Source organism: Hippopotamus amphibius, chromosome 4 (genome assembly GCF_030028045.1).
Source record: "Hippopotamus amphibius kiboko isolate mHipAmp2 chromosome 4, mHipAmp2.hap2, whole genome shotgun sequence".
NCBI classification, from domain to species: domain Eukaryota; kingdom Metazoa; phylum Chordata; class Mammalia; order Artiodactyla; family Hippopotamidae; genus Hippopotamus; species Hippopotamus amphibius.
The window spans coordinates 176,176,865-176,192,290 of record NC_080189.1 but is presented as its reverse complement, the minus strand read 5'-3'; the positions used below and the strand labels follow the sequence as shown (position 1 = coordinate 176,192,290).

At 39.2% G+C, this 15,426-nt stretch overlaps 1 protein-coding gene across 2 annotated transcripts in view; it reads right to left on the bottom strand.

Moving 5' to 3' along the window:
* GOLGA5 (golgin A5) overlaps positions 1-15,053 on the bottom strand; it is a 30,935-nt gene extending 15,882 nt beyond the window's left edge. The window contains exons 1-6 of one of the 2 annotated variants that reach the window (XM_057732745.1): positions 14,792-15,053; positions 11,483-12,056; positions 6,471-6,698; positions 5,338-5,557; positions 4,763-4,886; positions 1,823-2,026 (exon numbers count right to left, since the gene is read on the bottom strand). In XM_057732745.1, the coding sequence (XP_057588728.1) occupies positions 1,823-2,026; positions 4,763-4,886; positions 5,338-5,557; positions 6,471-6,698; positions 11,483-12,026 (1,320 nt within the window). In that variant the 5' untranslated portion in view covers positions 12,027-12,056; positions 14,792-15,053. The remainder of the gene's footprint in view (positions 1-1,822; positions 2,027-4,762; positions 4,887-5,337; positions 5,558-6,470; positions 6,699-11,482; positions 12,057-14,791) is intronic. The other variant, XM_057732744.1, reaches the window with a different exon arrangement.
* Positions 15,054-15,426: the final 373 nt, after the last annotated feature.

Below are 15,426 nucleotides of genomic sequence, written 5' to 3'. Positions count from 1 at the left end.
CCTCTGCATGGTACACAGGTCTTCCACCATCTGGCGTCCGCTGTCACTGAGCTTTCTCTCCCATCTCTCAATCTCTAATACTTGATGCTCCAGCAACAGAGAACTAGGTGGGTCTCCTAAATACACCATGTTCCCTCAGGCCCCCTTTGCTCTGGCCCAGGCTGTTCTATCTGAAATCTCCTCCCTACCATGAGTCTTCCTAGCCATCCTTCAAGTTCCTCTTCATACAGCATCTCCAGTGATCCCAGACATCTCCAGGCAGGTTTTAAGGACTTTTTCTTTCAAGCTCCCATAGTACGGCATCAATAACTTCATTGTATCAATTGCCTCAGTGTCATCCCTCACACATCTTTTGAGCTCAGTGTCCTCAGCACCTGTTACAGTGCCCAGTGAATAGTTAGGTGCTCAGTTAAGCACCTCTCAGATGAATTAACAAAGTACATTGATATGTCACAAACAATTAGAAAGAAGAGTTTGGAGCAGATGGATATGATAGTCATGGAAGTAGAACAGAAAAGGTGTTCATAGCCAACAGGAGGCAGGGGCTAGAGGAAAAGGGTAGAGTCAAAATGACACTGCAGTTTCAAGCTTCACTGCCTAGGAAGAGGGCAATGTTATTTACCAAAACAGAAGAAGGAAGGGGAAGCTGATTTAGGGGTTGGGGCATCCCATGCAGAGAAGCACGGCAGGCATTCAGAAACCAGGTGGGAAGTTGAGGTTGGAGCCATGTTTAAGTCACATCAAGGGACAGAAGCAGAGTATATGACAAAGCAAAATAAGAAAGAATACCAAAAGAGGACTGAAGAGGACCCAACAGAAACAGCAGTAAAGAGAAAACACAGAGCTAAGGCAGTACAAGTGACATCACAAGGCAACTTTCAAGAAGGTAGGAGGGTCCACAGGGTCAAAAAGCTCTACCAAGACCAAAGTGGATAGAAACTAGTAAGAGGACAGAAAGCATTTAGGTCATTAAAAACTTTTGAGAAGACTATTTCAGAAATGTAGTGGGGACAGAAATTACACGAAAGAGTTAAAGTTAACAGTTCTAAAATGAAGACAGCAGATACCACACTAATTCTCACAAGTCTGACATTAAAAGGAAGGAGAAGGACAGGGAAGCGGATCAAAGTGGTCAAAAAAGCCAAAAGCAATGTTTTTTCCTCAGGTGTTTCAAGATCTGGTCTTTGTTCTTCCACTAAGTAACCATGTGCTCTTGAGCAAGCCCAGGCCAGAAGGCGGCAGCAGAGAGAAAGATACAGGGGAAGAACGAGGACAGACTTATGGGGAAAGGGCTTAAATGAGGTGGAAAGGGATGGAATGAATGCACAGGCAGAAAAATTATCCTAGAAAATAAAAAGGAAAGGACACGTCTTCCCTCTGATGTGAAAGGCAAAGGAAAGAGAAGCTGAAAACTACATTAGAATGACTACAGTCTTAGATCTAAAGGAGAGGGAAAAAGCTGGGAGAGGAGATCTGAGAGCTGATAAGTTGCTCTGAAAAATTCAGAAGAGGATCAGCAAGGAAGAATATAACAGCTGTTAAAAACAAACACTGAAAACAAACACTGACATTATCACAGTGATTACAGTGACAGGTTGAAGAACTGAACTAGGCAGTGGCAGAATGAATTTTTTCTTAAAAGGAAAAAAATGGTAGGAAAAGGAGACATTTCCTCTTTTTTGTAATATTTCTAAGAAGAGCAAGACACCTGAAGCAAGCCAACCCAGTCAAACAGGCACAAAGCATCCCACAGACCTATACAAAGTCTCGGAGTGTCTCTCAGTCAGCTGGCCTATCTTAACGTTCACACATGAACGCTTACCTGGAGTATTCTAGTCGCTTTTTGCTTGTAGTCAATTAATTCCTGCTTGGAGGACTCCAAGTTAGACTTCAGCATTTTGATTTGCTGCTGTAGCTCATCCACTCTCTTCTTCTCATCTGAGCATTTTCTTTCTGCCAGGGTAACTGCTTCTGCCAAATTCTGACGCTCCACTTCTACTTTATTAAGGCGTGCAGCAAACTCACTCTGTGACAAAGTTTTATGTCATACTTATTATGTCATTTTGCTTTGAGGTACAGTGACAACCACCCATCTAGATATCTTACGGCATTTATTAGCTCAGCCCAACAACATAACTGGGAAGTAAAAAAGTTCTTCATTTATTAGGGATTGAAGCACAGGAATTCTAAGGCTGTAGTTCCTAAACACGGCAACTCATCAAAATTGGTGAGGGAATCTTAAAAATATAGCTGCCCAAGGACTTCCTTGGGCTTAAATGAATTGGAATTTCTAAGACGGGGCTTGGAAATCTGTTGTTTTTTTTAATTTTTATTTTATTTATTTATTTATTTATTTATTTATTTATTTAATTTATTTATTGGCTGCATTGGGTCTTTGTTGCTGCACATGGGCTTTCTCTAGTTGCTGCAAGCAGGGGCTACTTTTCATTGTGGTGTGCGGGCTCCTCATTGTAGTGGCTTCTCTTGTTGCAAAGCATGGGCTCTAGGCACGTGGGCTTCAATACTTGTGGCACATTGGCTCAATAGTTGTGGCTCATGAGCTCTAGAGCACAGGCTCAATAGTTGTGGTGCCTGGGCTTAGCTGCTCTGTGGCATGTGGAATCTTCCCAGAGCAGGGCTTGAACCCGTGTCTCTTGCATTGGCAGGCGGACTTTTAACCACTGCACCACCTAGGAAGTCTGGAAATCTGTTTTTTAAGAAGCTTCCCAGGTGAATCTGGTCACTTGGATACCAGGTCTGGTCTGACACTAGCTGATCAATGAATAAAGGTCTACAGAAAACTAGAAAGTCTATTAGAAAACAAATAAAAGACACAAGTACACAGCTACATCTTTTTTAATATCATGGCTAATGTTTTTCCTTTATTTCAATTTTTCTAATAAACTATTCACTCTAATTTTTTTAGCTTAAGAAACTTTTAAAGCACACCCTAAAAAACACATGGTCTGTCCCTTACTAGCCTAAATTTAGTTGAGAATTATTTATATTTTACCCTTATTTTCAAAAGCTCCCATCACCAAAAAACTCAGAAGGTGAGGCAGAAGTCAGAAAGCTTTTATAGTTACACGCCCATAACTGAAGCCCACAAACCTCTGACCCACTATTAACTCCTACATGGAAGAAAAGGAGCAAGAGGACCACTCAATGCAGTGCACTGAGCATGCAAAATGTGCTTAATGCAACTCAGAATTGAATTTTAAAGGTTATTCATTTTAATTAATTTAACATAAAATGGAAGCGCAATTCAATTAATAACAGATTTATGGAGATATAATTCACATACCATAGAGTTCACCCTTTTAAGGTGTACAATTCAGTGTATTCCTGAATATAATGCAGTGTAGTTCAGTGTTCTCAGCATTGTGCAATCATTGCCATTATCTGATTTCAGGACATTTTCACCCCAAATAGAAATCCTCTACCCACACCTCCCTCCCCTCCCAGCCCCTGGCAATCATTTATCTACTTTCTTCCTCTATAGATCTGCCTATTCTGGACATTTCATACAAATGGAATCAACAATATGTAGCCTTTTGTGTCTGTCTTCCTTCACTTAGGATAATGTCTTAAAGGTTCATGCATGTAGCATGAGTCAGTAATTCATCCCTCTTTGTGGCTGAATGGTATCTCCTTGTGTGGATGTGCGGCACTTTGTTAATCCATTCAGCAACCGATGGACACTGTCTTGTTTCCAGTTTGGGCCTGTTATGAATAATGCTGCTGTGAACACCCATGTACAAGTTTTTGTATGAACACGTACTTCCGATTCTCTTGGGTATATACCTAGGAGCAGAACTGCTGGGTCATATGGTAACCCTACACTTAACTTTTTGAGGAACTGTTACTGGAGAACTTCTGAGTATGTTTAGAACAACTTTTTCACCTATAAATTTTAAGAAATCTAATACAGATCAAGTATTTCTGAAGAAAATTTGGTGAATGAATTGAGATGTGCTCTAAGTGTAAAATATACCATATTTTAAAGAATCAGTATGCAAAAAAACCCCATAAAATATCACATGAATAATTCTTAACATTAACTGCATGTTGAGATGATAGTACTTTGGGATATACTGTGGTAAATAAAATATATTAATAAAAAATTTTAAAAGCCTATATTACCTGTTATTTACTTTTAGCGCTGAACTATTTTCATCTGTTGAAAAGACAGTCTGAACCAGTGGTTCTCAGTCCTGACTGCCCATTAGCTACACTGCAAATCTTGTAAATTCAAAACACCAATACCTATGTCCTACCTCATACAATGGGCTCTGACTCCCTGGGAATGAAGACTCAGCATCAGAAAGTTTTAATGTGCAGACAGAGCTGAAAATCACTAGCCTAGATGCAAAAACTCACTTCAGTGTAAAACTCTAAATAAATATTACACACAATTTTCTCTTGAAATAACAGAATCAGATTACATTGGAACCACTAAAAGCTTAAATAAAAAGAATAAATGAGATGCCGCAAATCAGCTTTTAATCAAATAACGGTAATGCTGGCTACACAACCAAATTAAATGAAAAGATATATATAACTAACGAATATTAAGTATTTTAACTGTTTTTCAACATAGAAAACTAAATTTAGCAAGGATCAAGCTAAATTTTCAGTTTTTGTCACACAGAATTTTCTGAAATACACTGCAGAATTTTATTACAGTAAATGTGTTATGAACAGTATAAAGTGATTCCCCCTCATCCAAATAATAAAAGAGCCCTGCGGTCCCCATTCTAACCTGCATTTGTTTATAGCTCTCCTGCTCTCTCTTCAGAGTGGCATCTGCTTCGTGCAGTCTCTCCTGAAGAGTCTGTAGGGCTTGATTCTGCAGGCTACTACCTTCACTGTGATCCTGCATTATTCTGAAAAGTAAATACATCACTTGAAATAATTCATTTCCACAGTACACAAGTGAAAAGGTAGAATAATTTTTAGAGTATCAGTATATTAGCACAAAAGACGGTTTGACTAAAACATTCTTAGAGAAATCTTTTTCCCTTTTAATGGACTGTAACCTATATTTTTAGGGATCCAAATATAAGCACATGCCACACATCATTATATGTCAAAAGATTAATGACACTGCTCTTCAAATATTTTTAAATTCAGAATTTGCTAACAATGCATCTCAAGATTCAAATAATAAATCCATTTTTAATCACATACATTTCTAGCATTACCAAAAGCTGCATTTTCCCTCTTGTAAATTTCCCAAGTTAAATTTTCATAAGATACTGTTTACTATCATGTTTATCATTACTTGCATTGATAAACATTCTAGCTCATTTTCTCATTATTAATAGAATTAGCTACCGCGATTTTTCACTCTGTAAGGCTTCCAGTGCTTCTGTGCGAGTATTCAGCAGCTGGTCAGCTTCCTGGAGTCTCACTTTCAGCACAGCCAGCTGGGAATCCTTTGCAGCCACCGCCTCAGTCAGATCATCTACCTGGGCTCGAAGTTCTCGAGTTATTCGATCACTCTTTGAATGGTCAACATTCCACTTTTCAACTCTTGCTCTTGCTTTGTTTAATTCTGAAAAAAAAGAAAAAGAAAGAAATTTCTCCATACAAGTAAACACATCTTTCTCAGAGCACACAAAGGTTCTCCTTTGAATCCCTTTAGTACTTATTGCAAAAAATTAGGAGCTTACAAGTATCTTCAAATTTTTTGCTCTAAGACAGACCTCCATTTTTCAAGGCCAACATTCATATCTATATTACAGTTAATTGGTTGGAAACAGGCATGAAGCTAGCTGCTGTTCTACAAATGTTTTTTTCTGGAGATACGTCATAAAGTATTTGGGAGCCAAACCAGTAGATAGCCAAGAGTTCACAAGATTAAGATGGTCAGTGGATTTTTAAAGTTCTGCTACAGACAGGAAAGAATGCACATCCAAATCAAGGGTAGACAATGCACACCCCAGTAAGACCAAGAGAAACAAAAATAAAACCTGAAGATAAACACTGGAAAGAAATGTTTCTTTCAATTACTGTGGCAAAAAGATGTTCTTTTAACCTAGAAAATTGGTGCAGAGAGCAATGCAGTGCAGATTTCCGTACCCTTATATACCATCTGTAATTGCAGTCTGCCAACAACAACAACAAAAATTAATATTGAAGCAAACTGTACAAGGTCTCTGGAAAAACTATTTCTATGTCTAAATTAGTCTGGGTAAAGTGAAGCTTCTTGTAAAGTCAGTCTAACAAGTCTTAAACTATCCTCCTATTCATGGTTCCTGAAGAATGACCAAATAGGCCAGTGTTCCGTTTCAGGTGGGTGGGAGGATGATTGGTCCCATTTCCAAATCTGGGCCCTACATTTCTATGCAAACACCATTTTACAAGTCTCATCTAAAGCATTTCTAATAGTTGAGATATAACCAAGTTTTTAGTTTATTTTTGAAATGCTAAATTCCTAACCCTGGGTAATTTAAATAAGGCTCTACCCTCTTGAGTTTCCTTGGATCTTTGAAGTAATGAGGCCATTTCTTGATTTAAAGACTGAACTTCGTTCCTCAGCAGTTGATTCTCCAGTCGAAGATTAGACAGTTCATGTGATTTGCCATCATCTTTAGGCACTGGGTTGTGATCAGCACAGGCAGCATTTGATGGTACATTTTCCTTTGAAGAATCCTCTTGGCCTTCATGGCCAGAATCTGAATTATTAGAGGCTTCTGTAAAAAAAGCAAATATATCTTTGTTACATTGGCATGCTCACTATATATGCATTAGTAGCTTACTGTGGTAGAATACCTTTTGGCTTAAGTTGACTGCTATAGCTAAAACACCATCAAAAGTAAAGTTAAATTTTTAATAGACTTCCCTCTGATGAAATTTCATTCTCATACATAGAGCTCACAGACTTCTAAGGACCCTCAAGTCTGGATACACTGAATGAATGGTGATAAACAAAAGACACAAGAATACAGTTCTGGGAGGCGGGAAAAGCAGAGAAATGTACTTGGTTGGGTTTGGGTAACAAGGGTTTTGGTCTTCCTTCTGTCTATGAATCATTTTTGAAAAAAAGGGAGAAGCTTCAACACTGAAAATATTGGAAAGGCATAAAGGAACAGCTGTGGGTTTCAAGGCAGGAGAGTAATAACAGGTCAGAGCAATCTGTTATACACTAAACTGGAATCTAAACTACCTTACCCAAAGAAATACTCATTAATTCAGATTCATCTTCTCTTTAATTTGTTACTAAATGTGATGCAAATACACTTTTTTACTTACTCCAAAAAAATCAAGTATACCGCTAAAAAATGAACTATATCTAAATGAAAACTTTCTCAACATCTTTAGAGATCAAGGAAGTGCAAAGTAAAACCACAACAAGAATCAAAAAACACCTGCTAGATAGCTAAAATTAAAAAGGCAACACAAAATGCTGAAGATATGGAGCAACTGGAGCTCTTATAGACAGGTTGCTGGTAGCAATATAAATGATATAAACACCGTGGGGAAAGTTTTCATAATTTCTTAAGAAATTACACATGTACCTACCATTTGACCCAGGAATGAAATTCCTGGGTATTTACTGAAGAAAAATAAAAACACTTTCCCACAAAAAGACAAGTACAAAAAATGTTTGTAATACCTTATTCACAAAAACCAAAAATGGGAAAAAAAACCCAAAGTCTATAAAAGAAGAGTAGATAAATTGTGGTATATCCATACTACAGTAAAAACTGCACAATAAGAAGGAACTATTAATATACTCAATAACATGAGAGAATCTCACTAACATGTTGAATAAAAGAAGTCAGATAAGAAAGTAGTCATACTATACGACCCCACTTTTTGCTGCCAAATATGGAGTTTTAGAACAGACAGAAGTAATTTAAGGTGAAAAAAATCAGAACAGCAGGTGCTTGGGAGATGGGTGGGGAGATTAGAAAAGGACATGAGGCACCCTTTGGGGCAAAGGAAACATTCTTTATCACAACAAAGGTGTGGGTTTCATAGGTATAGCTATTTGTCTGTACAACCAAGATTTGCAAATTTCAATATATGTAAAAACAATGAGACAAACAGAAATCTGAATACTGACTAGATATTAGATGATACTAAGGGATTATTAATTTTATGACGATAATGGTATGAATGTTTGTTTTTAAAACTTGTATTTTTTAGAGCTAATAAAATATTTATAGAAGAAATGATGAGATCTGTGATTTTCTCCAAAATAAGTCTGTGGAAGGAAGGGGTAAAGAAAGAGATTGAAAATGAGAGGGAAGAAATGACACAATGGCCATGAGCTGTTGATTACCATCGCTGGATAAAAGGTAATACGGGGGTGGAGGGGAACCATCAATCTCTACTTTGGTATACTTGAAATTTCCAAAATAAATATTTCTTTTTAATGAGTAAAAATTGAGAATTTTAAAAATTATTTTTAATTTTATAAGATTTTTAAAAGAAATAAAGTACATATCCAAACCTGTAAGATATATCTAAAATAGTGTTTAGAAAGACATTTATAGCTTTAAAAATTCACATTAAAAATGGAAGAAAGGAATTAATGAGTTATGTATCCATCATAAAGATTACAAAAACAGCAAAATAAACCCAAAGAAAGCAGAATAATAAAGATCATAAATTAACAAAATAGAAAAGAAGCATACGAGAGAGGACCAACATAACCAAACATGGTCTTCCAAGGGCGACATTGTAAACTACATCATGTCAATGAATTTTTAAGTGTACATGATGTTGAAACCCATCAAACCGTATACTTTAACAATGTAGAGTTTACTGCATGTCAGTTATACTGCATTAATGCTGTTTTAAGAAAACAAGCATTTAGCACATGGCCAGGTACTGATATTCTTCAGGTAGTATCTGTGATCAAGCTTTGATTTCTGCAGGGTTACTATAAATGATTAGTGCCTGCTTGTGTTAAAATTTCAGCTGTGACAACATTATTTTCCTGAAATTAAGTAAAATAAATATAATCCTCCCCAAAGAATATGAAATAGACAAATTCTTAGAAAAAAATATAACTTACCAAAAACAGATTTAAAAAGAAATGAAACCAATTGAATCAACAGTTAAATATTCCACTAAGAATACCCCAGACCCTGATGGTTTCACCAGTGAGTTCTAGCAAACATTTACTGAAAGTTAAGTTTGGTTTTAGGTTTAAATAAATCAATTAATTTGTATACTATATTAAGAAGAAAAATCATGATATCTCAACACATACAGGAAAAAAACACTGCTAAAATTCAACATAAAAACTCCAACTAGAAATACATGAAGGGGCTTCCCTGGTGGCGCAATGGTTAAGAGTCTGTCTGCTAATGTAAGGGACATGGGTTCCATCCCTGGGCCGGGAAGATCCCACATGCCTCGGAGCAACTAAGCCCGTGCGCCACAACTACTAAGCCTATGCTCTAGAGCCCACAAGCCACACCTATTAAGCCCACGAGCCACAACTACTGAAGTTCACACGCCTAGAGCCCATGCTCTGCAGGAAGGGAAGCCACTGCAATAAGCCCACAACAAAGAGTAGCCCCCACTCACCACAGCTAGAAAGCCCACGAGCAGCAACGAAGACCCAACGCAGCCAATAAATAAACAAATTTATTAAAAAAAAAAATACATGGAAACTTCCTTAACCGGATAAAAAGCACCTATGAAAAACCTAACACAAACTGAAACAGTCAAAGCACTCTAAGACAAGGAACAAGACACAAAATTAGTTTTCAAGCACAAGTCAATGCAGTAAGGCAACAAAAATAGTTTTGAAAAAGATAAAAGGATTAAGCCGAAAACAGTCATTATCTACATATAATATTATGTTGTTGTTGAAAATTTAAATGAGTGTACAGGAAAAATATGAAGCTTAAGAGGTATCTTAGGTTGCCGTGTGTATGTGTGTGTGTGTTTACAAAAACCAATATACAGCAACAAACAGAAAGTAAAAAATTTTAAAGCATACCATTTATAAGAGTTTTAAAAAATACAAACTACCCAGGAATAAATCTAACAAAAAGTACGCAAGACCTTTATGGAAGAAACAATAAAATCTTAATGAAACACATCTAAAAGATAATTACACCATGTTAATAAGTTAGAAGAGTCTATATTGTAAAGATGCTGATTCTTACCAAACTATCTATAGGTTGGAGAAGCAATGGACTCCCAATAAAAAGAACAACAGAATTTTTGTGGAACTTGGCAAGGAAATTCTAAAATGCATATGGAAGTACAAAAGTCCCAAGAACAGCCAAAACATTCTTGAAGAAGGACAAGGTGGTAGACTCTGTTCTTTGAGATATAAAGACATATTATCAAGCCATATTAATTAAGACAACGTGGCACCACTCCAAGACAGACAAATAAACCAATGAAACAGAATTAAGTGTCAGAAACATACCAATATATAGATGGATATTTGATATATGACAGAGGTGGTATTGCAGATTAATAGGGAAAGGAAATACTTTCAATAAATGGTGCTGGGATAACTGATTTCCATATGGGAAAAAAGGGAATTAGATGCCTACCTCACACCACACATAAAAAAACAACTTTAGGTAAATATCTAAATATGAAAGGCAAAAGTATAAACCCCTTCCTATAATATAGTAAAATATCTTTATGACCTCAGGATATGAAAAGATTTCCTAAGATGCAAAAAACACAAACCATAAAGAAAAAGTTGATAAATCATTATATTAAGAACTTCTATTCATTGAGACATTACAGAAAACGGAAAAAATTACAAGGTAAAACTGGAGGAGGGTGAGAAAGAATTGCCATCTAGAATACATAAAGAGTATTTATGAATCAATAAGGAAAAAGACAATGCTTCCACAATACTCTGACCATGCCTCAGCTACTGCACGTACTGCACTACATGTACATTATCTGTGTACATATGTATCTTGTCTGATAAACTCTAACCCATTCACTTCTGTATCCTGGCCCAACAGGGTCTCAATAAATGTTTGCATAATTAATCAAAAGACAGTTGAGAAGAAATTTAGGATTGTTCATACTTACTCAACTACTAGTGCATGCACCTGTCTTGAAAGCCCAAAATCTGTCTCTTTACCACTTTTATCTTGAAATACAACAAAGATTTTATTCACTAAGGGCCAAGACTGTGGAATGAGCTGTAACATTTAAAAACATAACAAACTCCCATGAGTTATCAGCTCTATAATGAATCCCTGCAAGAACCTATCATGTTTATCGTTATTTTTAAATGCTTCCTAGGTACTCAAATTAGCTACGTTATCATGTAAATATCATTTTTTGCAGGTGAAAAGATGTACATGTTGAGGTAATTTCACAGCAAATTAAACAACTGAAAACCACACAAGCCACAACTAAGAGTTCACATGCCGCAACGAAGATCCTGCTTGCCGCAACTAAGACCCAGGGTAGCCAAATAAATAAATAAATAAATATTTTAAAAAATAAAAGAAACAGAGGACTGATTAACTACCACGGCTTTGGCTCCCAGAAGGATTTTCTTCAATGGTTTTGACGGTGGTTACATTGGTGTTCACAGAACTGACGCTTGTTGTCCGAGAACTCTGCAAGACAGGTGTTTTGCCCCTTTCTTTTTTGATTTCCACTTTCCCAGTAGGTTCCTTCTGTGAACTATTAAGAAAATCAAACAGCAGCTCATCATCAGGTTCTGACTTTTTCCTTCGAACAAACTGGGATGAAGGCCTAGGAAGAGATGCATTCTCAACAGGATGGGAGGCCTCCACCGATGTCCTAGACCCTTTCACATTTACAGTCCCAGCTAAGATGGTGGCTTTTTGATTTCTAATGTTATCAGCTGCTGAGGAAATGTAAGTAGCTTTAGGTCCCGTCTGATAAGTCAAATCTGTATTTTGCTGGTGAAGTTCGGGATAGTCAGTATTTTTGCTATAAACTATGTTGCTAGTGTTCTCTTTTCTACTGAGAGCTGTTGCAGCCCCTTGATCAACTCTGTTTAAAAGATCTTCTGCCTTTCCAGCAAGATCAGCAAACCAGGACATGATGGTAGCAGAATAATCCTGTTGGTGAACCTGTAAAAAGGACATAAAGCTATCAGTATGGCTTAACAGCAGAGCGCAGTGGAGAAGACCAGGTTCTGGAGTCAGATCGTCCTGGGTTGGAAAGCCTAACCCTGCCTCTTACCATGTAACTTTGAACAAACTGAGAAACTTCGCCTAGAAAATGAGGAAAATAAGTATGCTTACATTATAGGATTTTTTTTTCCAGATCTTTATTGGAGTGTAATTGCTTTACACTGTTGTGCTAGTTTCCGCTATACAATAAAGTAAACCAGCTGTATTCATACATATATCCCCATATCCACTCCCTCTTGAGCCTCCCTCCCACCATCCCTATCCCGCCCCTCTAGGTCATCACCAGTCATCTAGTTGATCTCCCTGTGTTATGCAGTTGCTTCCCACTAGCTATCTATTTTACATTTGGTAGTGTATATATGTCAATGCTATTCTCTCACTCTGTCCCAGCTTCTCCCCGCCACTCCCCTCCACCCCCCACCATGTCCTCAAGTCTATTCTCTACATCTGTCTTTATTCTTCCCCTGCCACTGAGTTCATCAGTACTATTTTTTTAGATTCCATATATATGAGTTAGCATACGGTATTTGTTTTTCTCTTTCTGACTTACTTCACTCTGTATGACAGACTCAAGGTCCATCCACCTCACTACAAAGAACTCAATTTCATTCCTTCTTATGGCTGAGGAATATTCCATTGTGTATATGTGCCACATCTTTATCCATTCATCTGTTGATGGACATTTAGGTTGCTCCCATGTCCTGACTATTGTAAACAGTGCTGCAATGAACACTGGGGTGCATGTATCTTTCTGAATTATGGTGTTCTCAGGGTATATGTCCAGTAGTGGGATTGCTGGGTTAGGATGGTTTTAAGACGAAACAATACATTAAAAAACACTTCAAAAAATGCCTAGCACATGGGTAGGCACGGATTTTAGTAATTGCTATTACCATAATTACAACTAACACCACTATTGTTATTCCTATTTAAACAAAGTATAAATCTTAATGTAGCAAAAGCACTCAAATATCAAATAACCAATATGGCAAAATTCCAAATAACCAAACAAAAACAATTCTTTGAACTTTGTTGCAAGGTACTAAAAATTGAAGCAACTTCTGATTACAAAAGCTACCTCAATGTTAGGCAGCACTGTCATGGATGATTTAGGCGTGCATATACATGTCTAAAACATACCTCCAGTAATTTAGACTCTCAGTACCTACTATATGCACATTAAGCTAAGTTCAGAATAAAACAATATGATTGCACAGCCATTCACTCGATACATATATCTGGGTACTTATCCAGTGCCACAATAAATCAAAATAATGATGATGAAATAACTAGTTTCCACAACAAAGAAGAGCGGCATATAGAAAAGTCAACCACCATTCCTTGAAAGTGCACACTGTTCCTTTTGCCTGGAGCACTCTTTTACAGTTAACTCTTTTTTTGTTCTTGGTCTTCCTTGAACGGTCATCTGCTCCAAAAACAGCTCTTTTGTCCCATCTAAATTAGGTCCTATCACTCTCTGTTCACACGCTATTCTTTTCCCTCACAGCCCTTCAAGTTTTATACGTATTTTTCCTCTGTCTCTCTCTCCTGGGGAAAGGGGGGGAGGGGGGCGGGGAGTGGGTGGATAAAGGCCATGTCTGGTTTGCTCACCAATGAATTCTATGCACCCATAAATACTGCTGAGTGGAATTAATTTTTATGTTAGCACATTATCTTTAGCACACATAATGTTCACAACCACATTATGCAGTAACTAGCAGTATCCTTTTTTCACAAAAAAAATGGGGGTAAAAGGTTTAGAAAGATCCCAGAGTTTAGACAGCAGCTCAGACATGCAAATCTAAGTCAGCCAAACCCACTTTTTAACCCCTGCCTTCCCCATCTAGCCTGCCAGTATCTGAACCACCTCAAGAAGGGACTCACCCTCTAAAGCTGTTCCTTATAAAATGGAGTGATTATATGCCTGGTATTTCGCAGAGTTTATGTGAAATCAAATGAAAATGGAAGTGACATGCTCCAAAACACATAAAACTCCCTACAGAGTATGTATTATTCCCGAGTAAACACTGGTGGTAATCAGGCGACAATTACCTCGCCTAATAAACCAATCAAAACATACTTAATAATGTCTTATATCTTGCCTCTCATCTTAAAGGGCTTTAAAACAAAAGCCTGTGCCTTAAGATTGAGTACTCAATTAAATGTTAAGATGGGCCCTGGTCACTTGCCCCAAGGACAAACGAACAGCTATAGCAGACTTCCGAGGTACAGAGCCCTCAAGAAATTCCGCCCAGTAAGTGGCCCGCGGGGAGGTGAAGAGAGGGTGAGAGAGCGTGGGATGGGGATGGGGATGGGTCGGCCGATGGCGGTGGCAGGACCTGCACGAAGGCCAGGTGTCAACACACAGGAAGGCAGGCTGGAGCTCAGGGATCAGCATCCTAGGTAGGCGAGTACAGATTCCCACTTCGCTCCCCACCCACTGCTTTGAGCCTCCGGAAAGGGAAGAGCGCCCAAACCAGGCTGGGGGTGGGAAAGGGAGGAAAGGGGAGGGCACTAAGCAACGTTCGCGGAGGCCCAAGGGGGCTCTCCTGCCCTCTTCCCGAGCCCCCAGCAGGGCGGAGAGATCAGGGTCTCCGCTGAGGGGATGCTGTCCCAGCCTCTAAGGCCGTTAACGCCCCAAGGGGACCCATCGGCCCCCGCGGCCGCCTCACCTGAGGATTCTGGAGCGGCGGCACCGCAGCCCGGTCACCCTCCCGGGCCGCCCCTTCTCAGCAGCCGGCCGGGAGAGGGCCCAGGTTGAGCAAACCTGGTCCCGGACCTGCCACGGCCCAGTTACTCTTCCGGGAGACGTGGAAGAGCGGCGAGGACCCCAAAACAGAGTGGCTTCCGAGCTGCCTGAGCGGCCGGGAGGCGGAAGCAGCCACCTGGAGGCGACTCAGGCGGCAGCGCCGCCGGCTGCGGGGGCCTCGCGCCTGGCCACGCCCTTTTCCGCCTGTGGCGAGAATGGGCGGGGGCAGGGCCTGCGTGCGTGTGACGTAGCTCGCCTCCCTGAGACCAAGGCCTGCACGCGGCCCACACAGCATTGGAGGCCACACCCATCCGGGGGCGTGCCCCAGTCACGTGGGTGGCAGGGGCGGTGGCCCGCCGCAAGGAATTTGAGGTCTGAGACGCAGTCGGGCCGGCGGGTGTTTACCTTTCCTCCTTCCTCCTCCGATCGCCTGCTTTTGTTAATGAAGATGTTGAGGCCCATCCTCAACAGGAGATGAGAACACAGAGAACAAGAACGCTGATTTTATGACGCTTACTTTCTAGTGGCAGAGACGTATTAAATAAACCAGAGAGTGAG